This window comes from Conger conger, chromosome 12 (assembly GCF_963514075.1).
Source record: "Conger conger chromosome 12, fConCon1.1, whole genome shotgun sequence".
NCBI classification, from domain to species: domain Eukaryota; kingdom Metazoa; phylum Chordata; class Actinopteri; order Anguilliformes; family Congridae; genus Conger; species Conger conger.
The window spans coordinates 13,767,999-13,790,601 of record NC_083771.1 but is presented as its reverse complement, the minus strand read 5'-3'; the positions used below and the strand labels follow the sequence as shown (position 1 = coordinate 13,790,601).

At 43.1% G+C, this 22,603-nt stretch overlaps 1 protein-coding gene across 1 annotated transcript in view; it reads left to right on the top strand.

Moving 5' to 3' along the window:
- The window catches only part of LOC133142352 (leucine-rich repeat transmembrane neuronal protein 4-like), a 64,353-nt gene that overhangs the window by 15,169 nt on the left and 26,581 nt on the right, over positions 1 to 22,603 (top strand). The window contains exon 2 of the mRNA XM_061263521.1: positions 15,664 to 17,300. Within this exon, the coding sequence (XP_061119505.1) occupies positions 15,664 to 17,300 (1,637 nt within the window). The remainder of the gene's footprint in view (positions 1 to 15,663; positions 17,301 to 22,603) is intronic.

Genomic DNA, 22,603 nt, shown 5'->3' with positions numbered 1-22,603 from the left:
TTCTGCATAATGCAATCTTTCCTGTAATAAAAGTCATATAACGCAGTGTGTTTGGTTCAAAGGTAAGGTACACTTCAATGGGCTGTATAATCATGCCCCCCGCGGTCAGTGGTCATGTGGTCATGCACCCACAATGCACTTGGCAAGGCTGCGCATGAACAGTGTTCCCCCACAGTGACATGCAACTGCTAAAACAACTGTACAGCAAGTATTCCCAACTGGGAGAAAGCAGGGATTTGAAAGCAATAATGTAAGACATTTATTGCGGGAAAACCCACAGGGTAGGCCGAAATAGATTTACACCATCACCATCAAAAAATAAATACTTCCTGCCTCAGATGGGTGATTCTTATTTACCGCACACGGACCTGCATTAACAACACGAGTTTGTATCCTGGGATATTTAAAGATTGGTTATCTCCCTGTTGTGTAATCTGTCTGTGAATTGCAATACTCTGGGACCGCAATACATTATTGCAATTTGTTTCAGCGTCACTGCAACTGTGCTACACCGGCACCAATTCAAAACTTTCCAGACTAGCCATGGCTAGATTGAGATCACGCAATACGCAATTGTCATTTGGCAAACTGGACTAACATACTGAAATCATCAAGCATGGCTGTTGCACCTGTTGCTGGATGAACTATCAATTCAATTAAGACTCTGGCCTACACTGCTGCCAACAAGATGGCCCCTCCCTCCCACAAGCCATAATTCACCACGCACCACTCCGCTCTGCTGCCACAGGCCCACATGAATGGCTCTCGCTTATCCCGACTGCGGAGATTCTCCAACCTAGCTCCCCAGTGGTGGAACGACCTCTACATTGCTATAACTGCTCACTCACTGCCCATTTTCTGCCATAGTCTGAATACTCATCTGTTTATCTCAGTCCCTTGTATTTTGCACCTTAATCTAGGACTTTTGAATTTGTATTTCTCTCGGTAGTATAGTTCCTTAACTTCTGGTATGGTAGTTACAGACTTGGCCTATAGCTTTTGTACTAGACGTACCCTCACCTAGCACTTTAGGTATGTATTAGACTTATTTTTTAGAATCCTACAGCTGTAGCCTATCCACTTAGACCCCTCTGGCCATTCTCCTCTGGTGTCTTTCATTAACATGGCGTTTCTGTCTACAGAACTGCTGCTCACTTTTTTCTTTTTTTGCACCATTCTTTGCAAACTCTAGAGACTATTGTGTGTTAAAATCCCAGGAGATCAGCAGTTTCTGAGATACTCAACGGTCAAAGTCACTTCGATCAAGTTTTTTCCACATTCTGATGGTTGATGCGAACATTAACTGAAGCTCCTGACCCATCTGCATGATTGCATCCATTGTACTGCTGCCACACAATTAGCTGATTAGAAAATCGCATGAATAAGTAGGTGTAATTAAGTCAAGATGTTCCTAATAAAGTGCTCGGTGAGTGTTTGTGCATGGCTTTACAACTGATGATATGTGAATTGTTTTTATCTGGCCTGTTTTGTTGTTTGTTGTACGACCTTGTAATGCACTTTTCTGTACTTTGCTTTAGATAAAAGGATTTGTTAAATAAAATGTCATGTAAATCATTCACCATCTTAGCGTTGAAGCGGGATGATTTATAGGTTAACAACCAATCACATTAAAAACCAGCAATGTCTCTAGGATCATTGTGAGATGCAGAGAGATGCTCTGTCTGCTTTTATGTTTGGGGTCAAATTGACCCCAACAGTTTAATAAAATAAAAAAACATTATTGCTAAATTAGACAGTTTGTGTGTTGCCTTCTTATTGTCTCCCAAATGACTAGCCTTTTAACCATAAATATGAAAAATCTGTGAGAAACATCTCAGTTTAGAGCCTGAGGTGCAGGAAGTGAAAGTTTAGCACCTTTATGGGAAAGTGCCACCAGAATCATCCACAATGAAATCTGAGATAAAAATAACAATGGTTGTATATTTTCTGACATTTTATACTGTTACAGAGGGTAAGCCCATACAACACATCCAAAGTTGGCGCTTTGGATAAAAGCACAACATACTTTTTACCTTTTCCTCAAGGTAATGGAAGTGAAAAAGACAGATTTGTGTAGGATTTATTTGGCCAGGAGGCGGCACGATGGTGTGTGCCATGTTATTAAACCAATGAGCGGTAATTAGCATCGCCATCTTGGGGACTTTTCTGGGAATGAAGCGGGCGAAAATAAGAACTGCTTAAGAGGAAATTGAATGCGCATTCTGGGAATTTTGTTGCCATGAATGAACTACTTCCATTAACCTTTCCCATAACGCTTTCAGGAAGAGGCCTGTAGAGGCTTCCAAGTGGTGGCTGAGCTGATGTGTACTGTAGGAGAATTAGCTGGGGAGCAGTTTGCTGCTACACTTTGAAATGGGTTAAACATACCAGCGAGACATCCTTTGGCTAAATTGATGACTCTAAAAATCACTGTGCCCACGTGATTGCTTTCTTGGTATGTGCACCCACACACACCTTGGAGGGGAGGAATTATTATTATTGTTATTGTGGTTTTATTTTTATTTTATTTTTTATTCTGCAATGGGAGTCTGGTCACTTTTTATGAAACTTTGCACAGTGGTAGAGGGTAATACCAAAAGGCCATGACATGAATTTTACATCAGATTGAAATTGCAAACTTTGAATAGGCTTACTGTATCTCTTGCCCCATTTGACCTACAGTCATGATGAACAAATTTGCCTCAAGGACCTATAATCTCCGCCTACTTAGATTTTCTGCCATAAAAATCTCTGTGAAACTTGGTAGATAGTCCACGGACCAAGGATTTTAGATATCTCAATAAGCAAACTACTATGAGCCAGTTCATTCTTCAGGGGGCATGACTTTTGATAGAAATGCCTATAACATCCAGATGGTTTAATGTAATGCCACAAAACTTTGTAAGTTGTTCAGCAACCATGATCGGAAGCTAATTCTCAAATATTGGTCCGATCAAAGAAAAGGGGGATCCTAGAAAGCTAATTTGTACATGTAGATATTAATGTTCCCTGGTGAAATATGAAGTGGATTGGCCGCATCGTGGCACTATAACAAGCTAAAATGTTTAAAAGTGACAACATTTCTAACAGTGGGAGCCTATGGAAGCACCTATAATCAAATCGTTGATTTTCACAAAACTGCACAATGGTACCCCTCCGAGGAATCGCCACCTTAACGTGGTGGAGGGGTTTGTGTGTCCCGGTGATCCTGGGAACTAGGTTGTCGGGGGCACTGTTAGCCCCCAGTAGGGTCTCCCAAGGCAAATTGGTCCCGGGGGAGGGGCCGGACTAAGAGCGATTCAAAGACTCCCATGATACGGCCACACAACGACCCAGTTACCTCGCCCGGAAAAGGGAAACCGGGGCCCCCTGCTGGAGCCAGACCCGGGAGGGGAGCTCGTCGGCGAGCGTCTGGTAGCCGGGCCTTATCCCATGGGGCCCATGACGGAGAAACCTGGAGGGGGGTGATTGGGAGGAACAGCCTGCCTGATCTGAACCCAAGTGGTGTTTTGTTATTGGACTTCTGTGCTGGTCATGGATTGTCGATAACAAACACCATGTTCGAGCATAGGGTAGCTCATAAGTGTACTTGGTACCAGAGCACCTTACGCCAAAGATCGATGATCGACTTTGTGGTCGTATCATCAGACCTGCGGCCGTATGTCTTGGACACTCGGGTGAAGAGAGGAGCAGAGCTGTCAACTGATCACCACCTGGTGGTGAGTTGGATCAAGTGGCCGGGGAGGCTGCCGGACAGACCCGGTAAACCCAAACGTGTAGTGAGGGTGAACTGGGAACGTCTGGCGGAGGCCCCTGTTCGCGAGGTCTTCAACTCCCACCTCCGGAAGAACTTCTCACGCATCCCGGGGGAAGCTGGGGACATGGAGTCCGAGTGGACTATGTTCAAAGCCTCCATTGCAGAGGCGGCAAGCAGGAGCTGTGGCCAGAAGGTCATCGGTGCCTGTCGGGGCGGCAACCCAAGAACCATAGGTTAGGTGAGGGAGGCCGTCAAGCTGAAGAAGGAGGCCTTTCGGGCTTGGCTGGCCCGGGGGTCCCCTGAAGCAGTAGAGAGGTACCGGGTGGCCAGAAGGGCTGCGGCTTCGGCAGTCGCTGAAGCAAAAACCCGGGTATGGGAGGAGTTCGGGGAGGCTATGGAGAAGGACTTTCAGTTGGCCTCGAGGAAGTTCTGGCAAACCATCCGACGACTCAGAAAGGGAAAGCAGGGCTTGTCTCAGGCTGTTTTCAGCAGGGGAGGAGAACCGCTGACCCGGACTGGGGATATTGTCGGGCGGTGGAAAGAGAACTTCGAGGAGCTCCTGAACCCGAACAACACGTCCTCTGTGGAAGAGGCAGAGCCCGAAGACTCGGGGGAATCTGCGCCTATATCCCTGGTGGAAGTTGCTGAGGTAGTCAAAAAGCTCCTCAGTGGCAAGTCGCCGGGTGTAGATGAGATTCGCCCTGAGATGCTGAAGGCTCTGGACATTGTTGGGCTGTCTTGGCTGACACGCCTCTTCAGTGTCGCGTGGAGGTCGGGGACAGTACCTGTAGAGTGGCAGACCGGGGTGGTGGTCCCCATTTTCAAGAAGGGGGACCAGAGGGTGTGCTCCAATTACCGGGGTATCACACTCCTCAGCCTCCCTGGGAAAGCTTACTCTAGGGTACTGGAAAGGAGGCTCCGACCGACGGTCGAACCTCGGATTCAGGAGGAGCAATGTGGCTTCCGTCCTGGCCATGGAACAGTGGACCAGCTCTTTACCTTGGCAGGGTTCCTGGCGGGGTCATGGGAGTTTGCCCATCCTGTCCACATGTGCTTTGTGGACTTGGAGAAGGCTTTTGACCGTGTCCCCCGGGGAACCCTGTGGGGTGTACTGCGGGAGTATAGGGTACCGGGGCCGTTGTTATGAGCCATCTGGTCCCTGTATAACCAAAGTGAGAGCTGTGTCCGCATTCTCGGCACAAAGTCAAGCACGTTTCCTGTGGGTGTTGGACTCCGCCAAGGTTGCCCCTTGTCACCGGTCCTGTTTGTGGTATTCATGGACAGGATCTCAAGGCGCAGCCGAGGTGAGGAGAGTGTCCGGTTTGGTGACCTCAGAATCGCATCTCTGCTTTTTGCGGATGATGTGGTTCTGCTGGCTTCATCAGACCATGACCTTCAGCACGCACTGGAGTGGTTTGCAGCCGAGTGTGAAACGGCCGGGATGAGAGTCAGCACCTCCAAGTCCGAGGCCATGGTTCTCTGCCGGAAAACGGTGGATTGCTCCCTCCAGGTTGGGAACGAGTGAAGGAGTTCAAGTATCTCGGGGTCTTGTTCACGAGTGAGGGTAGAAGGGAGCGTGAGATCGACAGGCGGATCGGTGCAGCGTCAGCAGTAATGCGGGCGTTGCACCGGACCGTTGTGGTGAAGAGGGAGCTGAGCCGGAAGGCAAAGCTCTCGATTTACTGGTCGATCTACGTCCCAACCCTCACCTATGGTCACGAGCTTTGGGTAGCGACCGAAAGAACGAGATCGCGTATACAAGCGGCCGAAATGAGCTTCCTCCGTAGGGTGGCCGGGCTCAGCCTTAGAGATAGGGTGAGGAGCTCGGACATCCGGAGGGAGCTCAGAGTAGAGCCGCTGCTCCTTCGCGTCGAAAGGAGCCAATTGAGGTGGTTCGGGCATCTGATCAGGATGCCTCCCGGGCGCCTCCCTTTGGAGGTTTTCCGGGCTCGTCCAACTGGGCGGAGACCCCGAGGGAGACCCAGAGCCCACTGGAGATTATATATCTCTCCTGGCCTGGGAACGCCTCGGGATCCCCCAGGAGGAGCTAGAATGCGTTGCTGGGGAGAGGGACGCCTGGAATACCCGGCTTTGCCTACTGCCCCCGCGACCCGACTCCGGATAAGCGGGTGATGATGGATGGATGGATGGATGCACAATGGTAGAGGGTCAGACCCAAAGGCCATGATTTGGCAATTTGTCATTGATTGTCTTAAAAGTGTCACTATAGCAATCAACTGAAAATTGTGAACTTTCACTTGATATATCTCACGCCCCTTTTTAGCCATGAAACTTTCCACTCATCTGTATTTTCTCATAATCGACACATTTGCCATTTGGACCCACAAGTTCCGCTTATATAGTTGATTGTTCTGAAACTTGGTAGGTTGGTCGTAGGGGCCCCTTAATGGCCACTGGAGGAATATGAAGCTGATTAGCCACATAGAGGCGCTTTAACAAGCTAAAATGTTGCCAAAAGTGGCTTATTTATGGCTCATTGAGCTACATTCATGACAGTACGTACATTTGCACATCTCCTCCTGCCAAACAAGTTCCTATAAGGCTGTATAAGCTATGTCCATTTTTCAGAAATTAGACTTTTCTGAAAAATGCTTACAATGCTACTAATCCTGTATGGTTTGCAAGACTATATGTAACCCCCCATCATGATGGAAGGTCACTTCAAGGTCACTCTGATTGGCTGCACTGTAGCTAAAATGTTAAACATATCTATTTATTTATTAATTTATTTATTATTGGACTACAGTAAAGCTCAGATGGTGATGGCTGTTCCCCACCCCACCATAACCATGGCTGTGCTGGGAAGGATATCATCAAACTTTAAAAAATATGTTTATGTATATATATATAAAATATTTCCCAAGAAACTTCAGTAATAGTGCCCTCACATACATGTCACACATTTACAGGTATGTAGACTTTCTACTTAAACCAAAAAGTCGCAGCTGTTTTGAAACTGTTCTTTTTTTAGCAAAAGTAAAACACTGTCTACTGTAATTGCAGGGATAGTGTGCCCATAGGTTTCTTTGTATCTAATAGAAATGATTAGGAGTGTAATTACAGTACCGCCATTACATTTTACAGGCTTAATTATATAATCAGCCATTACTGAATTATGATCTATTACTGTCCACTCAAATTGACTCGGAAGTCCACATTAAACACAATCACTCATCTATTTATTTATTTAGTTATTTATTTATTTAGCCAATGGTTTGTTCACTCACAGGGTCATTATGGGAAATAGCAGTAGCTCTATGTTTTGCTGTACATATATGCCGATCAACAGGTGCTCCAGGACCTATAGAATTATTCAAATTTAAGGATTTAAGGAAATTCATATTATAGGGGGTGACATGGCTCAGGCAGTAAGAACAGTCGTCTGGCAGTCGGAGGGTTGCCGGTTCGATCCCCCACCCGAGCTGTGTTGAAGTGTCCCTGAGCAAGACACCTAACCCCCAAATGCTCCTGACGAGCTGGTTGGTGCCTTGCATGGCAGCCAATCGCCGTTGGTGTGTGAATGTGTGTATGAATGGGTGAATGAGAAGCATCAATTGTACAGCGCTTTGTATAAAGGTGCTATATAAATGCCAACCATCAACCATTTACCAAAATAACCACCTACCATATTTAAAAATGAATGGGATAAGTTCCACCACAAATAGTATCATGTAATTCCAATGGAGGGAAGAAAGGTGAAACTGATGCTTTAGATTAGATGCCATGCATTTTTAAATATGGCGGGTGGTCTTTATTTATTTTTTAACTAAGAAAAATTCTCCAGGTCCTGCAGCATCTGTTAAGATAGACGTGATCATGAACATCACTACGTGCCAAGATATTTAAATAACAAAACCATGCACCGCTCCCCCTCCCAATGAGCTTACAAGATTTCCAATTTCATTTAAAAATTAAACTTTTGAATGCAATTCACTTATGATCATCTGCTTATATAAGTACACATATCATATAATTATTCAGTATAAATATTAAGTGTTTATAGTTTTTACAGCATTTTTAATCATGAAAAAACTGGTTTAAGCAGGTGGTTTTAATGTTGTGGCTGATCGGTGTATATGTAGTTATATTGTATGTGCATACAGTATAGCTGTTATAATGGTGGCAAAGTCCAGGAATCAAGCTAATTACACTCCTTTCTTTGGGATCATGTGATTAATATATCTTTAACCTTGAAATGGTTATTGAACAGGCTAATCATCATCATCATCATCATCATCATAAGCATCAAGACTTTCTCAGATGTAGATGTAAGAGCACTTCAACGAAGTGGACTGGATATAATGTTAAAACTGTACGAGTCACCATGGCAACAGCCTGCACTATAACGTGTATATATACTGTATAAGGCAACCGAGTCTGACCAACTGCACTAAAAAAGAGACTTTTTAACAAATATTACCTTTCCAACATCTCCTCAACATCCATCTGTCTAGCTCTGCAAACATATGTACGGTATTCTATTTTGTTTATGCAAAATAAACATTGGTTAATTTATATTCATAACAAATAAATCTGCAGCAGCATGTACGCCCCCATATTGTTTTTATGTAGGCATAGTACTGTGTTTGCATGTCAATCAATTGATCCGTTTAATACTATTTCTATTATTATTTCTATTATCTTGGGGATGAACCACCATGGGAGGAACAGGACAGGAATGGTCCATGATCTCAGAGAGGGGGAAACTGGTGCGTTTGGAGCAGTCCATGACCTCCGAGGGGGGGCGGGTAGCAGAGCTCCATCTCAGTTTCAGTTTATATAGTCCTGAAGTGGCCAACTCTGATCATGTGGTCATGAAACTAGGCTAAGCTACCGTCCTCCCACAGTGCCATAGCCCAGCTCATTGGCCATCAGACGTCATTTAATTATAGCTCTACCGCTAGCGTGCCCATGCGCAGAACACCAGTACCAGACCGACCTCCCCAGTGACTATGGTTGTAACGAACGCCACTTGCCAGTGGGTCCTGTGTGGATTTGTAAATACCTAGCCTTACCTGACAACCATCTCTAGAACTATACACCACTTAGGATAACATACCATACACCACAATAATAATCTTTTTTTTTTTACTAGGGACAGTGCACATTAATCAGCATTTTCAGTTTCCACATCAATGTAGATGTGAGTTAGCTAATGAGTTCATTTTTATCTGTAGTCCCTAATCTACATGTCTTTGGACTAATCCCTGTCCTGTCTCCAAACTATAACTGATTATAAGCCTGATCATAAAGGTGTGTTTTTAATCTATGGAAAATATGGAAATGCTTTAGTAAGGTATTAGAGCAGCCAGATATCAGGGCATTGCAGTAATCTAATCCAATCTAGATGTAACAAAAGGATCAATTTCTCTGCATTCACTGCTGATAAGAAGTGCTTTTAGCTATGTTCCATAACTGAAAGAAATCCACTCCGTCTAAACATTCTTTGAGCTGTCGTTGAACACTAATCATTCTTCACAACATGTTTGCATCTATTTTACTTGACTAAAAATCGTGCCCATTATCTGAAAGAATCTATTGGCAAGTGATCCCAAAACTGCCCTTAATTATCTTGCACACAAAACATTCACTTTCTTCTCATCAAGTTAGAGAGCATTAGTGATAAGAGCTCAATTAAGCACAATCAATGTAACAATTACAAAGCATACAATAACAAAGAAGGCTTGCTGAAAGCCTCAAAAGACAGGGAATGACATTGATCAGCGCTAACGCTAACATCAGCCTGCGCTCCGTCAAGGTATCAGCACAGATCTCTGACAATATGCTACTGTGATGTACAATGTCTACTGTTTAAGATTCAAACCTCTCAACTAATTCAGCATCTGAGAGTAGTGCTTTTCTAAAGCATGTTTTATTTGCAACATGTCCCTGTGTTGTATTTGAGACCACATATCTTGTATCACTCTTTCAACATAGCTTGCCCACAAACTGTCGGTATGTAGCATACAACTTTTAAACTAGTGTGATTAATTGATACTGTAGATTCTGCAATAAAGTGTATATTGTAGAGTATAGAGTGTATATTGTTATGATCTCATTTATATAGGCCTGCTGTATGTCGTTCTGGATACATATATAGCCTACAGTATGTACGTATATGGGCCTATGCATAATAATTAATATTTGTCCTAAAGTAATTGCCAAATTAAACAAAGTCATGGCCACTGTGCATTCACAGACACACACACATAATTTTCATTATCGCTGTTATCACTGTAGGAATAAATGTTATAATGAAAATAATTGAGGATAAATGAGAAAGTCTTGTTCTGCACAAACTGAATATAAGCTACAGGGCTGTAGCATGGTGTCAGAGATCTGTGCTGATACCTTGATGGAGAGCGGGCTGATGTTTATGTAATTTAAATATAATTTAAAATAATTGTCTTTTGAGGCAAACATTTCACTGAATAGTATTTGTGATTCATTTCCTTAGTTTTTACACCAGGAGGTTTAATTAATTACATTACATTACATTACATTATTGGCATTTGGCAGACGCTCTTATCCAGAGCGACGTACAACAAAGTGCATACCCATAACCAGGGATAAGTTCGCTGAAAGACCCTAGAGGGAAGTACAATTTCAACTGCTACCTGTACAACAAAGATAAGGACAAGGGCCGTTTTTTTTTTATTATTATTATTATTATTTTTTATTTTTTTTTGAACAAACAGACAAACAAACAAAGCAAAAGTGACCAAAGTTAACTATCCAAACACTGCTTACCTAGCCAACTAAAAATACCGATACACAAAGCAAGTCACAGAGACAACAATTAAGGTTCACAGGGAGGTGGGGAGGGATGGGGAGAGGTGCTGCTTGAAGAGGTGTGTCTTCAGCTTGCGCTTGAAGGTTAATACTTGATAGGACATTGCAAATATGCAATAACAATAAAATCCTTGGCTGAGAACAGTTTTTACAATCACTTTGACGCCAATCTCTTTCTTTAAAGTTTCTGCTCAATTTTCAAAACTTTAGACGCAATACAGTCAGCACTTGAAACACAGCCTGGCCACCTGTTCAAAACCTTGCATTGTGCATTCATAATTTTGAAGAAATCTTGCACTTCCAAACTCATTGGTTCAAGTAACTCATCTACCACTCATCTAGCCAATGAAATCACTTTGTTGGTGTTTATGACAAGCCTAATAAACACAGCTGCTGATTTAGCTGTAAGTTTTCTGTTTATGTATGCCAACGTAGCTGGTGTCTTTTTGGGCACCCTTCCTTTACTGCATCCAAGACATTTTCATAAACTGAGTGCTTGCTTGCAACTTTGGACAGTCAGTGAGACTGGCTGCTGCTACTGTCGGTGTGCTATGAAATCTCATGAAATGAAATGAAATTTGAAAAAGCATTCATGCTTGTGAATTACGGACTTAATGAGTGGTCTTTTGTCGGGATCCTTTGGATTTAAATTTTGCACAAAAAAAGTACCAAAATCATTAGTTGGCGACAACATGGATAATGATCTAAGTGTTATGTGGGAAAACTATATGTTTTTGTTTTTTCAATACAACTATATATTTCAATTTTCATCAATGTAAACATCATTTACTCTCGTGTTTCGGTGTTTTTAATTTAGTCATCTAATTTTTGAAAACTGCAGGTGCCAAAATTATTGGCACCCCTAACAATTATTATAAATGAAATCAAACAAAGTGAAATTGGCAATATAACTTGAGTTAATCTAGTTAATCTCAGTCAAATATATTGTGTCTTTCCAGCGCTTCCTGTTTAACTGGAGAATAGAAATTAGGGAACAAGGATGCAAAATCCCTTTGTCAACCATTAGCATAGGGAAAACCAAAGAACTGTCAATTTGACCATCACAAGTCTGGTAACGGGTTGAAAAAAAGAGACATAAGCGGTTAAACATACTGTTTAGCACTGTAAAGGTAATAAGAAAAAGGCAATAAGAACAAAAAAAAACCTATGCAATGGTTGCAGACTTGAACATTTTGACCATAAACACCATTGATATATTTGGCAGTAAAAGAGGAATGTACATTCATTGAGCACTTTATTAGGTAGACCTGCTCACCAGCTTGTTAATGCAAATATTTAATCAGTCAATCATGTGGCAGCAACTAAATGCACACAAGCTTGCAGACATGGTCTAGAGGTTCAGATGTTTTTCAGACCAAATTAATGAGAGGTCAGAGGAGAATGACCAGACTGGTCGAAGCTGACAGTAAGAAAATAAGCACACATTACAGCAGTGGTATGCAGAAGAGAATCTCTGAACACACAATGTGTCAAACCTCTAAGTGGATAGGCTACAGCAGCAAAAATCCAATAAGTAAAAAAAATAAGTCTAATAAATACCTAATAAAGAGTCTATATAATTGGAAGCACCCATACCATCTCAAAATATGGAGATGGGTCATTGATTTTTTTTTGATGTTTTGCTGCTAGGGGGCACTATGAAACAAAGTACCAGGACATTTTCACAGAAAATCTGGTTGCCTCTGGTTGCCTCTGTTAGGAAGCTTAGACTTGGCCGTAGGTAGATTGTCCAGTAGGACAATGACTCCAAACATACATCAAAATCCACAAAGAAATGGTTCAGTAAAAACAACAACCACATTCTGCAATGGCAATCTTCAGACTTAAATCCCATCAAAAACATGTGGTCTGAACTAAAGAGAGGGGTCCATAAGCACAAATATGAACTGATTCAGAAAGCGTTCTCTAAACTTATCACAAATTCTAGAAAAGGCTCATGGCTGTCATCTTTGCCAGGGGTGTTTGCACAAAGTATTTTTATGTTTTATTTTAACATCCCCTAGATGCAGTCACGACACAGATTGAAGTTATCCGCATCAGTGAATATGGGTATCATAACACTACACTGACATGTCACATGACCAAATGTTATTATGGAAAGAACTAGTAACAAACAGAACTTCAGTAATAAGAAGAATAATATAGACATAAATAAAATTATACAATATGAAACAGGAACAAAGAAATATAAATATTTAAATCCACGTATTGCGTCCACGATAGTCACCCCCTGGTCCACAACCGCAGAATTGTTTCCCCAGCTTTGGCTTTCATTGCATTCCAGAGCCATTGAGACAGTTTACTCCCCTCCTTCTCATGGCCTCTGAATTACACATTGGGCTAGACCACTCGTACAAGCATATTTCTTCTTAAATCACTCATACTAGTGATTCGAGAACTCACCAAGTTTCCGCTGAAGATACACAGTGCGACACTTCGCCCTAGCACTTCATCCCGGGATACTGGTGTGCTTCCGTGGAAACTTCCGTGGAACAGTTAACTTGTTTTGAATTAGATTTTTTGAGCTCTGTTGATGTCTGCCAGTAACTATATTGGTATATTTGGAAAGAAAAGTTCCTGTTGAGTTTTTGTAATGTAAATTGCTGGCACACTGACAAGAATGCAAGATGGCACCCATATATCATCATGAACTGTGTCAAATCTCAGAAATTTGGCACATCTCAACAAAACTATCTGGATGGTTAGGTAGTACTCAGGGTAAGTGAAGACATACTTAAATGTCATTTTTGGGTGAACTGCCCCTTTAAGGTAAGAATATGAAAATGTTCTTACATGAGGTCTACCTCAGTTTGTGGCTAGGGACAGCACACTGTGTGGGACATGACATGTTGCCTCTTCTCTCCCAAGTGGAATTGCAGTATATTGACCTCTGTGCAATGCTAAAACATTTTAAAATAGAAAATATATAGGACCAACCTCCCCTCCTTTGTAAATAAATAACAAAAAATAAATGGAAATTTTAACGAGACCATAAAAGTGAAATAAGAATAAAAATAAGAATGAAAGCTTGTACAAAAAAATAAAAGTACAATAAAAGTGTGAAAGAATGATGGCATAATGGTCCCATCTCCATAAATATGTAAACAGAGAGTGAACAATGAATGACTCAATTTAAAAAGAAAGGAAATAAATATGTTTTAAATCCCCCTCACTCTTTTTCATGCTTCTTTCCCATCTACTTATTCCTCCTTCCTCTGTCTATTTCTGGTCCTCCCTGTTTCCTCTCTTTCTCTCTCTTCCTCTCTCAATTCAATTCAAATAAGCTTTATTGGCATGAGGTCCAAAGATACATTGCCAAAGCAAGAAAAAAAACAATGAAGATTATAATAAACAGAATACAAACACATGTCTATGTGTATGGTATTTGTGTATGTTAGCTTGTGTAAGGTCATGTCATGCATGAATCAGATTACATTACATAACATTGCATTATTGGCATTTGGCAGATGCTCTTATCCAGAGCGACATGCAGTTGATTAGACTAAGCAGGAGACAATCCTCCCCTGGAGCAATGCAGGGTTAAGGGCCTTGCTCAAGGACCTGCTGTGCAGATCTTATTGTGGCTACACTGGGATTAGAACCACCAACCTTGCGTGTCCCAGTCATGTACCTTAACCACTACGCTACAGATGGAACAAATAATGTGAACCATTGAAAAATTATTAAGAAAATAAAATAAAAATTAGCCTGTGATGTTTCTTTTGTCTCTGACAGTTGGGTGATAATCTGCCAATTCATATTCTCTTTTTAGGGCCTGATTGCATTCAAATTTGTGTTGAGATATTGTTTCAGTGTCCCAATATTCCAAATAGGAGCCTTTGATTTGTTTCATGATTTGGTTTACTATCAGTTTGGTGAGCAGTGCTTGAAATTGGTTTGCTGGTCGATTAGTTGAACTGGTTATTTGGCTGGTTATTTTCAGGACCAGCGGGCAGAGGGGACTGGTTTTAGGGCTGAACTTTTAGGCTCAAATTGGAGGCAGTTATGTGGATTTGAGTGGAGATGTAGCCAAAATTGCATGAATCATTTTTTAACTGGTGCAATTAGTGGAAATCGGTCTAATTCTCCCCTGCTTGCATTTTAGGATTTCCTTTGAATTTTTAATGTGGGCTATTTCCAAGGATTTAGGCTTGCACGGTCTCTGTTTGTTGTTTATCCCATTTAGTGTATGTGAGATTAGCGAGTGGATCTCACATCCATTTGGGACAATAGGCAGGATCACCGTAATATTGCATAAAATTTTAATTGGAATTTCCTTGGAATAAAATAAATGTGTATTGTGCTATTTCTTTTAATGCATTCACTGCTGAATCAAAGTTTCAAGAAGCAGTAATTCTCAGTCCTAGATGGTAATACAGTGTATATGGAACCATTCTGTTCTTTTGGCTCTGTACATTGGATTTGAAATGAAACAATATAAGGTTAAAGTGCATACTGTCCCCTTTAATTTGATGGTATTGTGTTTTTATTATGTCTCAGCTTCATAATGGCTTCCTTGACTACCATTGGCACAACTCTGGGCCTTGTGTTGAGAAATGCTAATAACAGACTCCATAGGCAATTAAAAACCTAATTAAAAACTTAGAATCAAGACTAGATAAAAGATGAAAGCTTTCTTAAAGATTGAATACACCTGAATATTCAGAAGCAGCTAAGAAGCCAACCGTCCAATTACTTTTTGAATAAAAAGGGATGCGTTTCCTACATGCATCTTCCAATATGGATGTAAATACCCTCAAATTGAAGGGGATTTGTGTAATTTCATCCATTCAATCCATTGTGCCGGACTAGAGAGCCAAATGAACAGAAATTGTACCAACTGTTAAAATACATACCGACTGCACTGTAGTATAAAGAATGATCTAGGACAGTGTTTCCTAGAGTGAAACATTGTTTAGTTTCCTGACATCTGGCTTTCTTTTGGAAGATGATAATGTAGATTTTTGCTGAATTTACTGTCAGGGCCCAGTTCTGGTAGTATTGCTCTAGCAGATTCAGGTGAGGCTTCATCCTTCCTCTGTGGGTGACTTCCTCTCTCTTTCTCTCTGCAGGATCTCCAGGGTGTGAGGTTCGGCTGCTGTGGATTGTCCTTCAGGCGTTAGTGATGGCCCTGCTCTGCCAAGGTGAGAAGCTGTGCCCAACCGGCTGCCGGTGTGAAGGCAAGATGGCGTACTGCGAGTCCGGCACCTTCCGGGACATCCCAGACAATATCTCCACAGGATGCCAGGGCCTGTCGCTGCGCTACAACGACCTGCTGGACCTGCTTCCATACCAGTTCGCCCACTTAAACCAACTCATCTGGCTCTACCTGGACCACAACTTTATCAGTAGCGTGGATGCCCAGGCCTTCCGTGGCATCCGCCGTCTGAAGGAGCTCATCCTCAGCTCCAACAGGATCACGCAGCTCCACAACACCACCTTCCACCCCCTGCCCAACTTGCGCAACCTGGACCTGTCCTACAACAAGCTGCAGGCCCTGCAGCCGGGCCAGTTCCAGGGCCTGCGCAAGCTACAGAGCCTGCACCTGCGCTCCAACGGCCTGACCGCAGTGCCCGTCCGCGCCTTCCTCGACTGCCGCAGCCTGGAGTTCCTGGACCTGGGCTACAATCGTCTGCGGGCCCTGACCCGCACCACTTTCCTGGGCATGCCCAGGTTGGCCGAGCTCCACCTGGAGCACAACCAGTTCTCCAGGATTAATTTCTTTCTGTTCCCACGCCTGGCCAACCTGCGGGCGCTCTACCTGCAGTGGAACCGCATCCGAGTCCTCAACCAGGGCCTCCCCTGGACCTGGCACACCCTGCAGAAGCTGGACCTCGCTGGGAACGAGATCCAGACTCTAGACCCAGCCGTGTTCCAGTGTCTGCCCAACCTGCAGACCCTCAACCTGGAGTCCAACAAGCTCAGCAACGTGTCCCAGGAGGCTGTGGCCGCCTGGATCTCCCTCACCACCATCAGCCTGGCGGGCAATGTGTGGGACTGCGGCGCAGGCATCTGCCCCCTGGTGGCCTGGCTGAGGATCTTCAGGGGCTCAAAGGACACGACCATGATCTGCAGCAGCCCCAAGTCACTCCAGGGGGAGAAAGTGATGGAGGCTACCAAGAACCAGGAGGTCTGTAGGGAGAGCCCCACAGCCCTCCGGCCACCAACCCTTTTCCCATACGCAAATCCCACCGCCGTGCCGACTACAACCACCACAGATGCCCCCTCCACTACTGCTACAATTACCACAAGCTCCCCGCCACCAACATCCCAAACTCCCTCACCTGAACCCTGGCTCATTCCCCAGGCAACACAGAGAAGCCTTACGGGCATCAACCTCCGGAGACCCCTGCCCAGCATCCCCGCCTCCTCCGACGTCCTGGGGGCCACGCCCGAGCCGGGGGGCGTACCCCACATGCTCTTCCACAAGATCATGGTGGGCACGGTGGCCCTCTTCCTGTCGGCATCCCTGATCATGCTGGTGATCTACGTGTCATGGCGGCGGTACCCCGGCACCATGCGGCAGCTGCAGCAGCGCTCCCTGGGCCGCAAGCGGAGGAAAAAAGCCCAGGAACCAGAGCAGAACATCAGCACCCAGCTGCAGGAGTACTACATGAGCTTCAACGCCACAAACTCTGAGACCATGGACGTGCTCGTCAAGGGCACGGGACCTTGTACCTGCACTGTCTCGGGCTCTCGAGAATGTGAGGTATGACCCCCCACCCCTGCCCACCTCCCCCCCTTTCAAAATCAAAAAGCGACCCTAAAAGTCCAGCCTCCCTCCTCACGTCCAGGTGCGAGAGGACAATGGAACTCGTCTGGAATGTGGGCCTAAGGCTCAAGAGCAGGGCCATGTGCCCCCTTGTGGGCACCTATGTCACTCATCCCGGCCCCTGCTTCCCAGCCCCAGAACTCAGCCCCAAGATCGCGCAATTTAAATTAGCCTCAGCGATAATCAGATTTAAATCCGGCCATTAATTAAAGAACAGCCTATTGATTCGCGATTGATTCCTGGGCAGTGAGTCAACGGTGCCCACCCGAAATGGAGAAGCTGCCTTTGCTTGCTCACCTCTTTTCCCCTGGCGTGTTTTTACCCGCACTGCTTCACGTTCAGCCGCCTGTTTCCCAGGCCCTGAGGTCATGTAGTTCTTCAGTGCCTTGTGTAACACCCTGCCACATTTTTGTCTTTCTGAAAAGCTGAAAGAATTTGTATATTTAACGGAGAGTTTTAAAATGCCAGTGTTTCGATGAGGCTTACCAAGGTGCGTTGCTTTGATCTATCCACAGTGCATTGATAATTAGCATACAGTCTGGTTGTGGACATGACAGCCTCTTTTGAGTGTCAGTTTCATGCAGGCCTCCTGCTTCCATGGTTTACAGCCTCCATTCTACACTGATCATTGTGTGATTTTACTCATATACTCATGCAGGAAATATTCCTGCTTTCTGTCTTTGTTTCCTGATTGGCAGGGTACTCACGCCATACTCATTCCACCCCGTTTCCTGATCCTGTTTGCAACAGTAATTGTTCATCAGATTCTATATTAGCAGTAGTTGTGTTGCAGTCGAGGAAGGGGGGATGTTCAAAGTGGAGAAAAATGCTTCTCTCTCCCTCTCTCACTTCACAATTGTACATGCACTACATCATAAAATACTCACACACAGCTTGTATTTCAAGGCCCTGATTTTATTTCAGTTCATAATGTAATAGCATTTCTTGCAGGATTATCGTACCTGCCCTGGGACTGCTGATCAAAATTACCCTCTGAACTAGCTGCAGTATCTGGGATGCACTAGTATTCAGATTATTCAGGTTGAATATGTTATACTGCTGTATCATTAGATGCAATGGTGTGTCAAAATGAAGGAATAATCTCAAAGAAAAATGTAGTTGTGCGGGGTTTACCACATCTTTGCTGAATAACTAGCTAATTTAGTGTCTATACAGGGCAAGGAACAAATTACGTCCCCGAGGTTGAAAATGCCGATATAGCATGACTTTGTCATCAGAGTATAACTTGGTTTTTGACATCTGAAATTTGGTCCTGTAAAAGGCTTAATGACAAACTGTTCTGTGAGAGATCAATAGCTTCCAAAACTGCACATCTATAGCAGTAGTACACAGTACAATGTTCAGTGTTAAACTAATTCCTGCAGAGAACATATGGTCCCAATTGATATATAGAAAGATTGGCAGATTGAAAGAGCCAGGTTGGGAATTTAGCAAGGACACAGGGGAACCCCTTACTCTGCGAAGAGTGGGATCTTTAACAACCACAGTGAGTCAGGGTCAAGTTTAACATCTCATCCATAAGACAGTGTCTCCTACAGCAAAATGCCCCCATCACTGCACTGGGGCACTGGGGCACTGGGGCACTGGGAATTATTTGATCAGAGGGAAGATCGCCCCCTACTGGCCTACCAACACCACTTCCAGCAGCAATTTAATTTTCCCAGGAGGTATCCCATCCAAGTGCTAACCAAGCCCATGCCTGCTTATCTTCAGCTATTCAGCAGGAGCAGGGTGCATGGTGGCATGGCTGCTGGCAGTTGGACTTGCAGACTTGTATACAGTGAGCTCCATAATGTTTGGGACAAAGACTTATTTTCTTTTCTTGATTTGGCTCTGTACACCACAATTTTAGATTTATAATCAAACAGTGTGGTTAAATTGTGGTTAAATGTGGTCAATGTGCACATTCTCATCTGTTATTTAAGGGTAGTCTTAGACTTTGGTTTCACCATGTAGAAATTGCAGCATGATGTTTGGGACATATCAGTGTTATGTAAATGAAAGTAGTCATGTTTAGTGCTCTCACATATCCTTTGCAATGACTGTTTGAAGTATGTGACCCATAGTCATCAACACGTGCTGAGTATCTTCTCTGATGACGCTTTGCCAGGCCTTTACTGCAACCATCTTCAGCTCCTGCTTGTTTCGGTGGCTAATTGCATTGAGTTTTTCTCTTCAGCATGAGAAACACATGTTCAATTGGATTCAGATTAGATGAATGACTAAATCAGTCAAGAAACTATCAGTTTGGAAAAAATTCCTTTGCTGCTTTGGAAGTACGTTTAGGATCATTTTCTTAATGCAGGATGAAGCACCATCCACTGAGTTTGGAGGATTTTGCTTGAATAATCTATTCAGCTGATGCTACATCATCAATGAATACAATTAAGCCATGGATTTTGGGTAGTTCCTTTTGGCCTCATTTTGCTCTTGCCATCACTCTGATACAAGTCAATCTTGGTATCATTTGACAATCTGTTCCAGATCTCTGCAGGCTCCTTTAGGTACTTCTTTGCAAACTGTAACCTTGCCATTCTGTTTTTGTAGATAACTAGTGGTTTGCAGAATCAAGACTAGGTCCTGAAAGCACACCTATACCTGCACTAATGAAGCAGTAGGAAACACCTGCTAAATCAGCATCTAACTTGTGTAGAACCAGGCACTGTGTCATGTAGATTACCAAACACTTGAACATTTCAGTTTTTTAAATTAAAATAAAAAATGCTAAAATTTTATTTTAAGCTAAAATAGATTTCACAATGTGATTAAATCAACAAATGATAGTAATTACAGCACTTTATCTACAAAAGAAGTGGTAGAAGCGGCATGTACTGTAGACAGCAGATAGCACAGAACATTACTCGCTGTTCAGCCTCAAATACCAGCCATTCATGATGCCTGTGATGATAACCAAGCCTCCACTTCTCATCAAAACACCATTCTTTTTTTTTTTTTTTTACCTCGCTTTGTTCTTCTTTAACATAATCAATCATAATCTTCCTCTTTTGAACAAGTTTTTTTTTTTTTACTCCAGTGACATGTCACCACATCTCATTCGGCAGCTGAATGACATGAGATCATTCTGGCTATGATTTTCACAGAAACGGCTAATGTTAGATTATTGTTCAACACCGCTCTGGAAGGTGTTATAACTGGTGACGAGAGCAGACATTAAATCAGAGTAGCCTAACAAACTCAAGGATTTGTGGGTACATTACATTACATTACATTACATTACATTATTGGCAGATGCTCTTATCCAGAGCGACATACAGTTGATTAGACTAAGCAGGAGACAATCCTCCCCTACACTGGGATCAGAACCACTGACCTTGCCTGTCCCAGTCATTTACCTTAACCACTATGCTACAGGCCGCCCTGGGTAGTCTCGTATTCTTAAACTATGCTTGTGATTGCTGTAACCATGTTAAGTTTCATGTATGTTTCAGGGATTTTTTTTGGCAGCTTGATTTCTACACGAGAATGATCTCATAAATGAGTCCCATTTGTCCAACGCTGACATAGTCTACCCACATTTGGGTGGTCAGGTGCTAATTTCAGAGCCTGCATCCAATGAATCATAAACACCTGTGAAGCTATTTGTCCCAAACATTATGGTGCCCTGAAATGGGGGACTGTGTTTAAAAAGTGCTGTAATTTCTACATGGTGAAACCAAAATGTATAAATATTTGCCCTTTAATAAAAAGCTGAGAGTCTGCACTTTAACCACGTGTGAATTGTTTGATTACAAATATTAAACTGGGCAGTACTGGGTCATATCAAGAAGAAATATATGTTTGTGCCAAATGTTATGGAGCTCACTGTAGTTCCTCATGTCCTCTAGAGGTAGGAGTCAATTTAGTGGGCTGTCTACCAGAAATGTGCTTGTGAACACACATCCAAGAAGGAATACACCCTCTAAGGCCTGTTCACATTATATCTTACTTTATATCGCTGTAGAATTTTCCCCATTTATCAATTTGTAAAGGGTAAGTATACATATTACAAAAAGTGATTGCACACACACAGTCTTTAAATGCACTGGCATTTGTGACTAGTTAGCATACTAATTATCTGATAAAGATCCAACATTCCTGGAGAGACTGCATATTATCTGGAATTATTTCAAAAGAAAGAATCACTGGGTATGAACATTTCATCTTCATCAGTGGTGAGTGGTCAAAACACTCTATTGTTTAAATATATGCAGGTGTTGTGGTATCTTATCGCTCTTCTTATTCTTGAAAAGTCCGACATAGTGCTGGAGCTATAATGCACTGCAATATAATAGCCATGATATCTCAATATGTATTAACTTGATCTTTTGCAGCTTTTCTTGGGCAGATAAATAGAATTTGTCCCCCAAACCATGAAACAACATCTTTATAATCTATTCACAATAATCTTGAATAACAGCAAGCCTGAAGGACCTGTCAGTTCCTATGATACACCCTTCTGAGGTGGAATCATATTTTCTAAAAGAGCTTGTAACACAAAGTGTTTCTAATCTTTGTTGTTTTAGGGTTGTGGTTTGGATACTGGGCTTATCCCTCATCAGTTGTGGTTTTAGGGTTAGGGTTGGGGAATGATTTTATAATTCAGCCCTGCTATAAAATCCAGCTATTCCAGCTTGACTATCTTGAAAATTGAGCTGGTCATAAACTGGTCTAGCTGGGTATGAGCTGGTCACCCACCTAGTGCCGGCAGTCTGTCTGACCAGCTACCAGCTGTTTAAAAACATAGCATGAGCTGGTCAAACCATCTAGCTGGGAGCTGGTCTGAGCTGGCCAACCAGCTAAACCATGTCGAGCTGAGAGCTAGTCTGAACTGGTCAACCAGCTACCAGATGTATTTTTCAGCAGGGAGTGCTTGTGGGTTACCGTTCGAGAACTAGGATTATAACTCAGCACTTGTGCGTTATGGATAGAGAACTGTGATTATAACGCAGCACTTGTGGGTTATGGACAGAGAACTGGGATTATAACTCAGCACTTCTGGGTTATGGCTAGAGAACTGGGATTATACTCAGTGTTTATGGGTTATGGATAGAGAACTGTGATTATAACACAGCATTTGTAGGTTATGGATAGAGAACTGGGATTATAACAGCGTTTATGGTTTACAGTTAGAAAACTGGGATCATAACTCAAAGGCTGCGGGTCTAGTTTTGGCAGAGTGCTGCCGTCGTCACCTTCAGTGCGACACTTCCCAGAGCTGC